Source organism: Haematobia irritans, chromosome 5 (assembly GCF_050003625.1).
Source record: "Haematobia irritans isolate KBUSLIRL chromosome 5, ASM5000362v1, whole genome shotgun sequence".
Classification (NCBI taxonomy): domain Eukaryota; kingdom Metazoa; phylum Arthropoda; class Insecta; order Diptera; family Muscidae; genus Haematobia; species Haematobia irritans.
In genome coordinates, this window is record NC_134401.1 from 170,167,895 (window position 1) to 170,185,394 (window position 17,500).

The 17,500-nt window shown below is 30.1% G+C and overlaps 1 protein-coding gene across 11 annotated transcripts in view; it reads left to right on the top strand.

The window, feature by feature from the left end:
* The window catches only part of MESK2 (misexpression suppressor of KSR 2), a 97,702-nt gene that overhangs the window by 71,051 nt on the left and 9,151 nt on the right, over nt 1–17,500 (top strand). For 6 of the 11 annotated variants that reach the window (XM_075310143.1, XM_075310148.1, XM_075310152.1 and 3 more), the window contains 5 exons: nt 122–205; nt 1,211–1,404; nt 1,478–1,598; nt 5,741–6,305; nt 6,376–6,460. In XM_075310143.1, coding sequence (XP_075166258.1) covers nt 122–205; nt 1,211–1,404; nt 1,478–1,598; nt 5,741–6,305; nt 6,376–6,460 — 1,049 coding nt within the window. Of the gene's footprint in view, nt 1–121; nt 206–1,210; nt 1,405–1,477; nt 1,599–5,740; nt 6,306–6,375; nt 6,461–12,981; nt 13,269–17,500 lie in introns of those variants that run through there. The other 5 variants (XM_075310146.1, XM_075310144.1, XM_075310149.1 and 2 more) reach the window with 2 other exon arrangements.

Below are 17,500 nucleotides of genomic sequence, written 5' to 3' on the forward strand. Positions count from 1 at the left end.
TAATAATATTTACTAAAGGCATCGTACACTTCTATCAGTTTGTATTCTACATTATTTTCTATCTCAAGTTATTTTTTTCTTTCTGTTTTGTGCTTGCATGCTCATTTAATCTATTTCACAGAGACCGGGATAAAACGGGTAAGACACTCAACACCAAGATGCCATCAGCACCAGCACACACTGCCGAGGAGGCTCGTCTTCTGGGGTAAGATTTGAATGAACCAACCATCAACCAAGCATCCATAATCTACCATGAATGAATACCAAGAAATCAAATCGAAATCATCGATGCAAAAAAATATAAGAAATCCCCCCTAATAACAATTTTGATTTTGTGTTACCTTTTTTGGAAAATGCATTTTGCTTTGATCGACTTTTTTTTTATATTTTCGAGTATGAATTTTGTTAATGAATTGTTTGATGAAAATAATTTTTTTTTGGTTTCTTTTACTAAAACTACCCAAACACTAAAATGAAAATAGCTTAACAGTTTCCTTAGCTATATACCTAGCCTTTCTTTATTAGTATAGAGTTTTTTTGTATAAATATGCTTAGTTTGTTATAAATTAATAAAAATCCAGCCAACTCAGATGAAACCCAATCCAACAAGCAATCAGCAAGTATATAGTTTTTAGTGTAAAATATTTCAGAGTAAAAGAAAGTAGTTTTTATATAAAATTTCCATTTATTGTCTTATACATTTTTTTTTAAATAATATAACCCTATTTTTTTTTTTAAAATTATTGAAAATTCCATTTCCCTTTTAATTTAAATTTAAATAAAATTTTTTTTATAGTTTATCAATCAAATTTCCTTAAGTTTTCTCTTTAGTTTAAAAACCAAATACATTTTCATCTAGAGAATATTTTCAAAGAAATTTCAGAAAAACTGAAAATTTGAATCATAATGCAAAAAAACTAAAATCATAGAGTAGAGTAAAAGTTCTAGAACCATCACCAATCTATATAGAAAAAATCTCAATAAACCTTATGTTTATTACTCCACAATCCAAACAAACCCCTCCCCACAAATACCAAGGTTTCGGGAAAATAAAAAAAAATAAAAAATCTAGTTTGTTTCCAATATTCAATACCAGATAAAATTTAGAAAATTAAAACTACTTGGCATATACTCTATTTTTAACTACCATAACAATTTTTATATGAATTTTAATTAAAACAATTATTATTGTATTCATTTTCTAATTTAGAACCATGCCTGTTGATCCCATGGATGATATTGAGCTTCGCTCTGTCCAATTACAATTTCCTCATGCTCGTGGCTCAATTGTGGACTCTTGCGATCAGAGACGTGTAACCACTGATAAAGGTGAAATATTAGTGGCCATACAGGGTGATACATCGAAACCAGCTATTTTAACTTATCATGATTTGGGTTTGAACTGTAAGTATATATTTGAAAGATTTTTATTTGTGAAAGTTTAAATACTAATGCCATTGCATTTTTCTCAATGTAGTTGCCACCAGTTTTGCTGGATTTTTCAATTTCCCTCTTATGCGTGGTTTATTGGAAAACTTTTGTGTTTATCATGTAACCGCACCGGGCCAAGAAGAAGGTGCACCAACTTTACCAGAAGAGTAAGTGAACATCTTTATTGATGGTAGCAAGACCGTCTGTTAAAAAATCGCGGAATCATCCAGAGAAACTTAGCTGCATACGTAGGCTGGACAAAGACAATCAGTACATATAAACTTCTTAAAGTTTTTGTTTTAATGTTAAAATCACCCACGGAATCATTTTTCATGGAGACAATCCAAAAAATTTTAAGGTTACTTCACTTTATTTATTGGAAAGAAATAAGCTTTGATTCATTTGAGCATTGATGATTTGGATAATTCAATAAACCATTTCTGTTTCTTTGTATGATGACAGCTAGGGTGTCTAGAACCGGTTTCAGTTACACAAACCGAAACCGGATGATGCAAAAATTTTAGGTTAACCGCGAAAACCGGGTTTTGACCATCGGTTAATCGGTTTTCTGTATTTCAACGAAATTTCTTTCTAGTTTTCATATATTTCTTCCAACAGAAAAAAAAGCATACTCGGTTCCAAAGATTTTGTCTTTACTTTAAAAAATTTGGTATTGATTCCGAGCCAAAGAAGCGGAGAATACAAGTAAGGATACTTTTAAGACACAATTTTCTTTTAAATTTAGGTTTTGTGTACTTGCTTCTAGGAAGCAAATTTTAATTTTTCGCTTTTTCAGCTTTTTTTCTTCATATGCTATCAAAGTCCTTTAACGGCAACTTTATTTTCCAAATTAGGACTCGACTTCCAGTAGAAATTATGATATGTTTGAAGTAAAAAACTTCTTTAAAATAAAGTTTTGTAAACCATGTCCTATATTCGAACGATTTTTTGCTTTGTAGTCAAGATGCAAAAATACAACAAATTTAAAGACAATTTCATTAAATTTAAAGAATTTTTCTGAATTATTAAAGTCAAGTTGACCTTAGCCTATACATGTTTTCTTTCATGTTAAGATACCCATTTTTAAGTAAAATCACTTAATCATAAGGATAATACGACTTCATTGAAAAGTTTATCGACTTTTGGACAAGGAAAATAACTTTATTTTAGAGAAATGCGTCTTCTATGCTAAGCAAAATTTGTATTCGTATTTTAAAGACATGAAATCTTTGACCTCACAATATTTTTTTCAGTGTATAATTTATTGATTTTTATACTCACTTGATATTAAAATCTTTTTGAATCCACACTTTTACTAAAATACAAACATCAGAATAAGTTATTGTTCAACATATTCCTTTCTTGTGCGACACGGGTGGAAACAGGGCCCTAAAAGTTTGTCCCAGACTGGTTCATGAACAGTTGTCTATGGGGTAGTCCTACTAAGTTGTTCCAGGACGTGTCCTTTGGGATGAGTCCAAGTCGTGTCCTAAAGTGTAAATTTTCCCAGCCAATGACAAACCTATATTAAAGTGACCGGTCCATTCCATACGTTTGGACCAGAACTGTGACTGGTCCATACACACCAGGAACTACAACACAGTTTCACTAAGTTTGAAGTGACTTTAGTCAAACGACATTCCACTTAGTTGTAAAGCCCTTTCTTTGAGCGCATTGTCTCAAATCTTTTTTTATTTGCTTGTAAAAACAATGTTGTTTGTCTAAAATGTCGGTCCTCAAAAAAGAAAAAATGTTCTTTTAGAAAACTTATAGTCGGATATCTACAATCAGTCAACGAGTATTTTCAGCACAAAAGTAGCACCTTAACGGCATTCAATTTCCCTGTCAATGTTCTATAAATTGCTAATTTTATTACAATGAATTTATATTTATTTTTTATTTTAATAAAATGAGTAAATAAATCTCATTTTCACTAATTTTTATACTTTCGGTTTTAACCGGTTAACCGATTTTGAGCAAAATAAAAAACCAAAAACCGGTTTTTAAAAAATTGGGATTTTCGTATAAACCGAAAACCGTCTTTTCAAAAAAAAAAAAAGTTATTTGGGCACTCTAATGACAGCTCAAAGGAAAAACTACGATCAGTCTTAGAAAATCGCTTTATTGTGTTTCGAAATATTTTCCAATAAGATCTATGCACTTTTCCATGCGTTTAAACCAATTGTTGAATCACTTTTGCCACTCTGATTGAAGTATTTCCTAAACAGGCATTCTGAACGGATCATTTGAGCTTCGGCAGTTGGTTTTACCCGATTTCTAGGAAGGCAACCTGTAAACAAATGGTTGTGTACCATTCAGAATTGACAGTTCTGCGTTGTTCTTGTGGTATGATTGCGACATGTACAGTTTTTGTTTTTGGAAAAAAACAGGCGATCATTTGCTTGGAAGTGCTTCGTGATCGAGCAACTTTTGTTGGATTTGGCTCAACTTGAGCGATTGATTTCTTGGAGTGAACTACGACCTCGGTTCAATTCACCATACCATCGATAAAAACATCGATAAAAATGGAGCACTCGATACACCGTTTTTGGGTTAATCCACCTTGAAAGTTGTAAAAAATAATCGTTCGAAAATGTTCACGATTTATTTCCATTTTTTTGGATGAGATGAATAACGTACTTTCTGAGTACGTATAACCTCAAAATGTCAAGCTTTACGATAGAGCTGTCAGTTGGTAGATTGAAACACTAGGGTTGCCCGATCCCGAAATATAACATATTCCAAAACGTTTTCTTTTCTGTTGCGATTCGAATGCTCCAAATGAAACAGGTTCTTCAGAGTTTGTCCAAGACGAGTTCAATGGGGTGGACCTACTGAATTGTCCCACAACATGTCCTAAAGTGTAAATTTTATCCCTTCCATTTCGTCCATATGCACCAGGAACTATTCTTGTACCGATTCTTGGAGTGATCCATTTCACGTCGGGTAGTCACTTCCTTGTCAGTCATGCCCTTGGATCAGGCAACTACATTAGATGAATAATAAACAGTTCAACCATTTTGTTGGAAAATTTGTGATAGTCGATTGTATAGAAATTTAACCAATTTTTCCAAATGTTTTTGTCCCTACCTTGAATTTTTTGGATATTAAATGACCAGTCTGAGCGTAGTTGGTGGTGTTAGATTGGATAATCTTTCGAATACTGCCCCTGCAAAAAAGGTGGTAAATATAGCTCGACCAAAGCATCGGCTTCGGCCAAAAATCGATAATCGGCCACGAATCGGTCTTAGGCGTCAAGACGCCAATTAACCGAAGCCGAAGCTTTTTGAATAATTTATTAGATATTGAACTGTCCAAGTGTTCAATTTGTCTCAGTCAAAACACACAGTACAAATAATACGTTAAAAATTATAAAAAAATCTTGTTTTGTCAGTATAATATCAAATGAATTACCTTTTATTGTTGTATTTATGTTTTTGTTTAAAAAAATATTCTAATATTGAACTAAAAAACACCAAATTTCTTTAATTACAAATTTGAGGAAAATAAACGGCTTCTAATGGTGAATAGTTCAGAAGAAAAAAATATTTGTTCTATATCCCCAGCAATACCGTATGCTAGGGAATAATAACTTACAATCACCGGACGGTCTCGGTTACCTTAGGATAGGTATAGCGGAAAACTGTTATTTCTGGCTCACCTACTACAGTGGAGAATTTTTCCCTAATCATGTTTAGCTCAAAGACAATGGATCTTCTTTCTATAGGCGAGTCGGAACGGCGTACGAGACCTACGAGAAGCTTTGAAACACCCGCATTACGAGAAAGATTAAACCATCTCTTTTTTTGGTGTTTGCCCGAAACTGGGATGTATCCTTATTTGGATACTCAGACAGCAACCTTTCTCTTCCGTTAAGGACCAATATTTCAATTTTACTCATTTTATGCCGATCCAATTTATAACCTGGCCATACAAAGGGCTATAAATAAACTTTTAAAATTATATTAAATATTAAAATCTGAATTATTGTATGCTACTTAAAATTTAATTTAATTAATTTAACCATGATAAATTAATGCTACATTAAATTATATTGGACTGAATTCAAATTAAGTTCATATATATATGCAATTTAATTGAATAATATTAAAATAAATAAAGAATCCCTCAATGGGGACATAATTAAGTCAGTCTCACACAATGGACACAATGGACTGAATAGTCTAAGTGAGCCTGATACATCGGGCTGCCACATAACCTAACCTAAGTCAGTCTACCTCATTGACAAAGTCTTATTTAGTTTCGATTTCCTTTTCTTTATAACACTCTATTCGTCTTTTCTTTACAGTTATGTTTATCCAACCATGGACGATCTTGCCAATCAATTACAATTCGTTTTATCCCAGTTTGGATTAAAATCGGTTATTGGTTTTGGCATTGGCGCGGGCGCTAATATTCTTGCACGTTTCGCATTGGCCCATCCAGATAAAGTTGGTGCTATGTGTCTTATCAATTGTGTTTCAACACAATCGGGCTGGATTGAATGGGGCTATCAGAGTTTCAATGCACGATTCTTGCGCACCAAAGGCATGACTCAAGGTGTTATCGATTATCTAATGTGGCATCATTTCGGACGTAATCCCGAGGAACGTAATCATGATTTAGTTCAAGTCTATAAGCAACATTTCGAACGTGGCGTGAATCCCACCAATTTGGCAATGCTAATTAATTCATATATACACCGCAACGATTTGAACATTGCCCGTACACCACCCGGTACCCCAGGCACAGAACCATCGGCAGCAACATTGAAGATGCCCATTATGAATATCACGGGAGCCTTATCGCCACATGTAGATGATACTGTAACATTCAATGGTCGTTTGGATCCCACTAATTCCACCTGGATGAAGGTATGTTGGACATGAATAGCATTTTACGGAAATAATTGTGATTGTTTCTTTTGTGTGCGTGTGTTTTTAGATATCGGACTGCGCCATGGTTTTGGAAGAACAACCAGCGAAATTGGCCGAAGCCTTTAGGCTTTTCTTACAAGGCGAAGGCTACGGTAAGTGTTAGACAAAAAGTTAAATGACATTTTGTGTCATTTTTCTCTTCACCACCTCCTCCTACCCCACAATAAAAATAAACGAAAAAAAAACTATCGATAACTGTCGTACACAACCACCAATTTATACGAGAGAATATTATACAGATTTTTTTAATAAATCTTTCTCTATACATTTATATATATCGTAAAAAATATATATATTCACGCAAAAACAAATCGTTCGTACAAGCAATATAATATATCTCCTCAGAATAGAAGAATTTCATTTTTTTATACTTATTCGTAAAACTAAAAAAACAAACCCCCATACAATACATAGTGCAAAACAATCCTCTATGTTTTTTAATACAAATTTGTTTCAATTTAAAACAACAAAAACAAAATCAATATATATCTTTTAATATAATCACTAACTAACTTTAATACTATGTCATATTCATTAGTCAAATACCATTTGAATTAGCTTTACAATATATACTATATATCGTCGTTTCCATTATCCTTTAGACACAAACACACACAGACACACTCATACATACCCACAGATCACTTGAAAAAAAAACACACCTACATCATATTGTCCATTCTGCGTATCAATCACTTAATATCGCCTTCCCCTCCAAAAAACAAATATGAGAAATATTTCGTTATTTAAACTTTCTCCCCTCAAAGCACTAGAAGTCCAAATTCAAACACCTGACCGAAAACAAATCCTTCCCTTTTTTACGTTTTATTCTCTTAGTTAGTGGTCTGTTAGTAAATATTTGCGAGTAATTTTAGTAAAGGACTTTAGACTACAAACAATCCTCCAAAGGGAATTGAATATGAAATTAAAATTTAAATAAGCCAACTTTCTGGTGTATTCTCTGTCTATGAAAATAATATTGAGTCTGGAGTACTCATTTTCTTACTTTGTTAGTTTTTTTTTTTAAATCTCCAATGAGCATATTGGAAAAAAATATTATTTTCAATTCTGGAAACCTAATGGTTTCGTTAGTAAGAGATACTCTTAAAATGGGTTATACCCGAGTTCTAATATTAAAAATAAATAAATTCTCATAAATTAAATACCGAACGATTTCCTTCCCAATTACCCTATAAGCCCAATTGTTCAGCTTTAGTTTGTAAGCTTTCAATGTAAATTTTGTTTATGAAAAATTTTTGTTAATACGACATTTGATATTGAAATGGTTTCCTAATATGTTGGTCTATAATATCAAGCATTTAGGGTTACAAATATTTAAGGCAAAGGAAAATCTTGATCTCATGGCCTTGTTGTCAGCTATTTCCTACTTTGATAGACTTGTCTGACTAAAACTTCGATTAAGTGAAAATAGATTTTTCACCCATCTTCATTCTGCATGGGACTGGTCACGGCCTATATATTCTTTTTACGAACTGTACCCTCGCCCACTTCCTGCCCGCCCCTTCCGATCATGAGGGTCTCATCCCCGTAATGTACGGACAGCGTTTCAGAAGATTTCAAGTAAACTGACTCTATACAAAAGTAGGTTAGGTTAGGTGGCAGCCCGATGTATCAGACTAACTTATGGCGATTTCGATTGGGAAAAAAGGTGCAACATTCTCGAAATTGATTGCCAAATATAAAGGACACTGTCATAGATTTTTGGATCCTGTATCCCTCACAGTATTATGAATTAACAATAACTTTGCAATGACACTATTATTTGAGCGAAAATACAATGAGGGAAAAAGTAGTGTAACACCAGGGCAACATATTTTTTGCGAAACGAAAACGCCCTTAGACTATTCACTCTATTGTGATACCACATTGGTGAACTTCTCTCTTATCACTGAGTGCTAACCGATTCCATGTTAAGCTCAATGGCAAGGGACCTACTTTTTATAGCCGAGTCCTAACGGCGTTCCACATTGCAGTGAAACCACTTAGAGAAGCCCTCAGAAATGTCACCAGCATTACTGTCACCAGCGGTGGGATAATCCACCGCTGAAAAACATTTTTGGTGTTCGGTCGAAGCAGGAATCGAACCCACGACCTTGTGTATGCAAGGTGGGCATGTTAACCATTGCACCACGGTGGCTCCCAATACAAGAGTAGGACAACAACACAATTTCAACAAATCAAGTAAAACGATATTGGACGTAGGGATTTAAAGTAATAGGAGCATACCCTCCCCGCATACAGATTGTAAGTCTCGTAATTAGTAATTCTTATGAAAATTTCTCTGAAAATTTCTAAGAGCCCTGTATGAAAATAGACCCTAAGATAATGAGACTCAAAACCCAAACGAAACAGGGTCACAAATGTCGGTTGACGTTTCATAATGAATATGAGTTCCAACAAATTGAAACTGTAAGCGACCCCAAAATAAAATTAAGGGCGTTTTCGATTCGCAAAAAATATGTTGCCTTGGTGTTACACTACTTTTTCCCTAATTGACATTTCGCCCAAATGATAGTGTAATTCTAAAGTTATTTTTAATTTATAATATTGTGAGGTATAAAGGATCCAAAATCTATGACAGTGTTCTTGATATGTTGCAATCAATTTCGAGAATGTTGCACCTTTTTTCCCAATCGAAATCGCCATAAGACTCATTTTAACTTTTGAGTTAAAAGAAATGAATCCTAACTAATGAAAATGAATTCTAATGGAAAAAATATGAAGATCTAAGAACAAAATTAAATATACGTTCCGGAGTATGAATATTTTGGCAATCGCGCTAGCCCCACTTTGGACTCTGCCCTTAGAGGAAGTCCATTTCAAACCATTGTCAAATCCCAAAATGCAAAAATTGGTCCCATTTGAAAACGAAGCACAATCTCAAAGGGGAAATTGGGGTTCATTTTCATTTGAATTATTGGCGTTTATTTTCATAATACAAACGGCCCCAAAAATAAAATTAAGTTTATCCACAAAAAAAAAAAAAAAACATAAAAATTTGGTGTTTTTGTTTTCCATATAATTTTTTGGGATCCTACTTCATTTAGATTTTAGAACTAGTTTTCGTGGGGCTCATCGGCTATCAGAAACCTAGATAAAGATCAGAGACAATTGAAATATTCCGAACAGAAAATATTGCCAAACGGAAAGGTAACCCATCCTCCCTCCACCAAAACAAAGGAGAAGATACCCCATCACCAAGTTCCTTGCTTCGCTTCAGAATTAATTTGTGATTCTCTCGCCCACAAATTAATTTTATTCTATAGATTTTAAGACTGGTAAAGGGTAATTGGTATAAGGAATAGGAGATTATCAAAATTGTGAGCAATCTATTAGGTTAGGAATTTGAAAGTTATCTGGAGAGAAGATATCAGCAATTTACTTTCTGTTAATTGGTAGTTAAAGGAGCTCTATAAAAATGGTCGTAAATCATATAAACTTAAAATTTGGCAATATAGTTCTCTTCTATGAGATTTTGTCGTTATAAGAAAACCAAATTCTTGCAATTTGCGATTTCGAATATCCCAACGTGGGGTATGCCAACGGATGTCTACTTCCACGCCAAAAATATCCCATATGTCCCATAAATTTTAATCGTTATTTAATTTCTTTTTTTGGCAAAATTTCATTCAAAAGAAAGTTTACCCTCCTCTTAACCTCTCAACCGTATCCAACACTAAAACTTAGTTGCCATTTTTTATCACTATGTTACTCTTTACATTCCCTTAAAATATCAAATAAATTTTGATATTTTGAGAATTTGAGATTTCTAAGTACCCTTAAAACAGTTCGTAGTGAGAGAGGTCCCTCCTCAAAACATATATTTCAAAACATGATGTAACAAGTCAAACAGCTTTATGGTGAAAATAGGAAGCCTTTTTTTATATGAAACCGTAGAAGGAGACTTTCCATGTCTTATTATTGAAAAATCAAACTATGATCTATGTTTTATTTGAGACTTCAAGCTGTAAAGGTAAAACCGCAAGAACGCTCAAATAAAACATAGATCACATAGTTTGATTTTTCAATAATAAAACATGGGAAGTCCACTTCTACGGCTTTATATCAAAAAATATGGTTTCCTATTTTCACCATAAAGCTATCCTTTTCTGAAAAAATCTGACACAATTTGGTATTTATGTAGTGATTATTATAGGAATTACCCGTGTACTAAAATTTAATCATTACACCCTGCGCCACACTGTGGAACAGGGTATTATAAGTTAGTGCATATGTTTGCAACACCCAAAAGGATACGAGATAGACACATGGTGTCTTTGGCAATAATGCTCAGGATCGGTCCCTGTGTCGATCTAGCCATGTCCGTCTGTCTGTGAACACATTTTTGTGATCAAAATCTAGGTCGCAGGTTTGTCCAAGCGGCTTCAAATTTGGCATAAGTTTCTGTTTTGGGTCAGAATAGAACCCTATTGATTTTGGAAGAAATCGGTTCAGATTTAGGTATAGCTCCCATATATAACTTTTGCCCGATTTTCCGTCATATGACCACGTAGTTCAAAGTTGTAGTCCGATTTACCTGAAATTTTGCACAGAGAGTAGAATTAACATACTAAGTATGCATGCCAAATTTAGAAATCGGTTCAGATTTCGATATAGCTTCCATATATATGCATTTCCGATTTGGGCCAAAATGGCCAAGATAAATACATTTTCCTTATAAAATCGTCACTGCCAAGTCGAAAACTTGTAAAAATGACTCAAATTTTCCTTTATTTCTAATACATATCTATCGACCGATAAATCATAAATATACTTTTACGAAGTTGCCTCAAAATTCAGATTTAAATGTTTCCTATATTTCTTTTACTAACATTGTGTTCTACTTCAGGGCATTAGCCGACTTAAATTTAAAGTCTATAAATATTGTAGAACTCTGTCCATATGTGGCCAGATATACAGAATATATATGGGTGCATATAGCATCCAACACATTGGACGGATTTGATATGGTATCGAAAATGTGGATCTACAAAGTGGTGCAGGGTATAATATAGTCGACCCCGTCCGACTTTAGACTTTCCTTAATTGTTAATTTTTTCGAAATTCTAATGCTTGATATTATAGACATTTAAAAAACATTAATTTCTTATCCAAAAATAGATAGCTAATCAGTATTAAGATATTAAAGGACAAATAAATACACTTCATTACACATATAGTCTTCTAGGAGATACCTTTTTTGTTATTGTGCAAGAACTATAAATAATAAAAATAATATATAGTTTAAAATAGATTTCGTTTTTACGTTTTAATTAGCTATTACAATATAACAATTAATAGGTTTATATTTATTTATCGCATAAGAGAGCTAAACTAATAAAGGGATAAAACAAAAATAAGAAACAGAAAAAGTTGTTTGATATATATAGAAAACTTTAAGAAAATGTTCTTAACAATTTGGTTTTTGGGAAGTTTGTTTTTTTTTTTTTTTTTTGTTTTGCTAAGTTTATTTTTGGGAGAGATTTTTTAATTTTTATTGGCAATTTAATAATTTCTCAGAGTTTATTTTTTATTCTATAGGGATTTCCTTTAATTCATTTCTTGGAAACTTCTATTCTCGTAATACCAAAGAAAAATTTGAATAAATGTTTTTTGAAACGTTGTTAGCATGTTGTACGGCATGATTTGTTTTAAATGTCTTCTTAAAGTCCCACATTTCCCACTATTTCCCAAACAAACCCTTCTCTTATTACAATCTCTGTATACACATTTTCCTAACACTAAGATATAAAAAAAAACACCACACTTTACAGAAATACTAACAAAACAAAAAGAAAACTTTTATGGCTGATTTCTCTCAAAGGAAATCTAGCGATCGACTACGACACAAGCAAACCACCACTCAATCAACAACCAAGTACTACAAGTTTCAAGTAATTTGGACCAAAAATATGTATTTTTCTTTTCTTTTTCTCTTCTAAAACAAAACAAAACCATAAAAAATGAAATGAACAAATGATCAATCTCAAATCAAAACAAATTCAAATGAAAAAAAAAACTCACTTATCAACATCACACGAATCATTGCATCTCAATTCATTTCACATTCTCACACTGCTCGAAATTGAATATCCTACCTTTCTTCATCCTTGTTTCTAATCATTCTAATAATCATCAAATCAAACATTACATAATTTTTTACCGTTTATTTGCAAATTTCGTTTTTCTTTGGTTTTCGTTTTGTTTACTCCATATTGATTTTCTTATTTTGGGGTTTTTTTTTTGTATTTGTATCAACAATCAAAATTTTATATAAACTAAATAACCGACCTATGTATAATTTATTTTTCTTTTAACAAAACAAAATTGGTTTTTTTCTATTCCAAAAACATATAAAAAATGTCTCAATTTAAATGTCGTGGTATGTATATAAAAAAAATAATTTATAACATTGTGTATGGTTTTGATTTTTTCCCTGTAAAACTACGTTTTCTATTTGTTTTCTATGTAAATTTGTTAATTTGTTTCTGTAACATATTTCCCGTTTTCTAAAATTGCTAAAAAAAAATATTGTAAAAAAATTATTTCTAAAACAAAAATATCATTGTTTTAAATATTTGCCTCCACGTAGAGAAATCTCAGTAAATTTGCTTCATTTGTGAAAATTCATTTAGAACTAACTCTGAAGAAAATTTCTTTTGAAAATAATAATAAATTCGGAATTACTCAATCAAGCTTGTTTAGGTGTAGAGCAACAAACGAAAAAAAAAACTGCTGAAATAAAAACCAAATGCACTTTCCTTCTCTATGTTGTGTTCCTGAAGTATAACTGAACCGAAATCAAATAAAATTCAATAATAAGAAGTACATAATACAAAACTAACTCACCTAAATAAATTCATAATGTAAAAAAATAAATGTTTTCATGCAATTTCATTTCTTTGGGTGAAGGAAGATATTGAAAAAAAATCATAAATAAATACCAACATTGCAAAATGTTGAGAAGATATCACAGTTTTGGATTTTTATGTCGTCTTTAGTTATGTTTATTTATTAAAAATATTTTTGTACTCCAGTTGATTACTGTTGCTAGTCGAGTAGCCAGATAATTTTCGGTCAATCGATGTCAAATTTGCAATGCTTTTTCAGCGTTGGCACTTTTGTGCCACGCTTTTTATATTTTTGTGCCACGCTTTTTTAATTCGAGTTTTAGTGCAATAGTTTTCTTAAATTTTGATCCCTCAAAATTACGGATCTGATTGGTGCCTTAACATAAAATCCAACTATACTACCATTATGAGAACTTTTGAGACGTCTAAAAATATGCAATGGAAATTGTCTGCACTAGGTTAACTGGGTTCTCTCAAGGAGTATTTCAAGGATTGATTTTCAATGAAATTGAGATAAAATGATGGTTGAGTTTATTTAGGCCTGATTTAAAAAAAAACTCAACTTCATAATTTTATATAACAAAAAATTTTAAATTTATTTAATTAGTATTTTTTATAAAAAAAGTATGTCACTTATTTGCAATTGTTTTAAAATTAATAGTGAATCTTTCAAATTACGGATGTGATCGGTACCTAAACATAAATCATTTTACCATTTTGAGATGCCTACAAATATGCATAGTACCCATTTAACCTACTGCAGTAGGTTAAATGAGTTCTCCCATAGACTGTTAATATCAGGGATTGATTTTCAATGAAATTGAGTTAAAATTATTGGTGGGTTTATTTAAGTCTAATTTGAAAAAACAAACTCCACTTTTTTATAAAAAAAACACGTGTGCCACTTTTTTGCAATTGTTTTAAAATTAGTGTGCCACGTTTTATTGCAAGTGACACCCTTTGTGTCACTTTGCAAAAATTCTCTATGGTAACGCTGTTCCAATCTTAGACCTTATGTTTGCATTGCCCTAGACCCTTATAGCTGCTTGACTGTCGATTAAAAAGCTGATATCGCTTCTGACTCATCATCTTCGATTCAGCAGCTTTTGTGATTGCAGGGATTTCTGCCGGAAAGATGCTGCCATCTTTATCTAAGGTATTCGATTCGTATTCACGGTTGTCACTCGAGCCAAAAATAACCTACAAATATTTGGAGAAAATTTTATCAACAACTGCCATTGTATTATTTGTCAAAATTTTATTTCAATAGACGATTTTGTAACAAATTTTAGCTCTATAGACAACATTGTCAAAATTTTATTTCTCGAGAAAGTTTTGTCAACATTTTATTACTATAGAAAATTTTGTCAAAATTTTAGTTCTATAGAAAATTTTGTCAAAATTTTAGTTCTATAGAAAATTTTGTCAAAATTTTATTTCTATAGAAAATTTTGTCAAAATTTTACAAATTTTTTTTTCAAAATTTCATTTCTATAGAAAATTATGTCAAAATTTTATTTCTGTAGACAATTTCGTAAAAATTTTATCAACATTTTATTTCTACAAAAAATTTTGTCAAAATTTTATTTCTATAGACAATTTTATCAAAATTTTATTTCTACAAAAAATGTTTTCAAAATTGTATTTCTACAAAAATTTTTGTCAAAATTTTATTTCTATAGAAAATTTTATCAAAATTTTATTTCTACAAAAAAATTTTGTCATTTTATTTCTACAAAAAATTTTGTCAAAATTTTATTTCTATAGAAAATTTTGTCAAAATTTTATTTCTATAGAAAATTTTATCAAAATTTTATTTCTACAAAATTTTTTGTCAAAATTTTATATCTATAGAGAATTTTATCAAAATTTTATTTCTACAAAAAAATTTTGTCAACATTTTATTACTACAAAAAATTTTGTCAAAATTTTATTTCTATAGAAAATTTTCTCAAAATTTTATTTCTATAGAAAAATTTTTCAAAATTTTATTTCTATAGAAAATTTTGTCAAAATTTTATTTCTATAGATTTTTTTTTTCAAAATTTTATTTCTATAGAAAATTTTGTCAAAATTTTATTTCTATAGACAGTATCGTCAAAATTTTATTTCTATAGACAATTTTGTCAAAACATTATTTCTTTAGACAACTTTGTCAAAATTTTATTTCTATAGATAAATTTGTCAAAATTTTATTACTATAGAAATTTTTTTCAAAATTTTATTTCTAGAGAAAGTTTTGTCAAAATTTTATTACTATAGAAAAGTTGTCAAAATTTTAGTTCTATAGAAAATTTTGTCAAAATTTTATTTCTATAGAAAATTTTATCAAAATTTTCTTTCTACAAAAAATTTTGTCAAAATTTTATTTCTATAGAAAATTTTCTCAAAATGTTATTTCTATAGAAAATTTTGTCAAAATTTTACAAAATTTTTTTTCAAAATTTTATTTCTATAGAAAATTTTGTCAAAATTTTATTTCTATAGAAAAATTTTCTCAAAATTTTATTTCTGTAGAAAGTTTTCTCAAAACTTTATTTCTATAGAAAAATGTTTCAAAATTTTATTTCTATAGAAAATTTTTCAAAATTTTATTTCTATAGGCAATTTCGTAAAAATTTTATCAAAATTTTATTTCTACAATTTTTTTTTTCAAAATTGTATTTCTAGAGAATTTTTTTTTCAAAATTTTATATCTATAGAAAATTTTGTCAAAATTTTATTTCTATAGACAATTTTGTCAAAACACTATTTTTATGGACAATTTTGTCAAAATTTTATTTGTATAGATAAATTTGTCAACATTTTATTACTATAGAAAATTTTGTCAAAATTTTATTTCTATAGAAAATTTTGTCAAGATTTTATTTATTAGAAAATTTTGAGAAGATTTTATTTCTATAGAAAATTTTGTCAAAATTTTATTTCTGTAGAAAATTTTTTCAAAATTGTATTTCTAGAGACATTTTTTTCAAAATTTTATTTCTATAGAAAATTTTGTCAAAATTTTATTTCTATAGACAATTTTGTCAAAACATTATTTTTATAGACAACTTTGTCAAAATTTTATTTCTATAGATAAATTTGTCAACATTTTATTACTATAGAAAATTTTGTCAAAATTTTATTTCTATAGAAAATTTTGTCAAGATTTTATTTATTAGAAAATTTTGAGAAGATTTTATTTCTATAGAAAATTTTGTCAAAATTTTATTTCTATAGAAAATGTTGACAAAATATATCTATAGACAATTTTTTGTCAAAATTTTATTTCTATAGAAAATTTTGTGAAAAATTTTATTTCTATAGAAAATTTTGTGAAAAATTTTATTTCTATAGATAATTTTGTCCAAATTTTATTTCTATAGATAATTTTGTCCAAATTTTATTTCTATAGATAATTTTGTCAAAATGTTATTTCTGTAGAAAATTTGTGAAGTACCTCTTAGTTGGAGAAGAATATTTTCCAAAATATACCAAAACATAACGATTTCTACCAATCTACCAAACAGTAAAAAATCTACCATTTTTTTGGTAGAATTCTACTAACTGTGGCAACCGTGCTCGTATTCCTAGTTTTCTGCAATCAATGATAACAAAAATGTGGCATACTTTTAGGCGGGTCCATACAGTTCTAAAGCATCCAGTTGGGTAATGGAAAAGTGGTCACAAATACTTCACATTTCGCTATGAATTTCCCCACGAATACTGCAATCGCTATTTAATAGTATACGACTCTCGTATTCCTAGGTCAATGCAATAAATGTTAACAGAAATTTGGCATACTTTTAGGCGGGTCCATACAGTTCTTCGGTTAAGTGGTTACAAATTGAATTATTAACACGAAAACACCATCTATAGTGGTTCAAAATTTAGACATTCCCATATCACCATCGTATTTTATGTATATATTGGTCATTTTATTTTTCAATGTGTTAGAGTTTCAGTTTGAATATGATGACAGGTTGCACTCAACATATTAACTCAAATTTCCAATTTAATTATGGCTATTTATTATATTTTATTTTGAAATTTATATGAGAGTGCTAGTTAATAAAATTTGGGGTTTAATTAGTTTTCTAATTTATTGTTATTTTCATAAAAAAAATGTACAAAAAATGCCAGCGGAGGTAATCATTTCAATAAAAAAAGTATATATATATATTTTTATAGCCGAATATGGAGGAAAGTTCAATAAATGTTAGTAAAGTGTTTCATAATATATTTTCTTTATAGTATTACATGCTTTTAATTATAAGT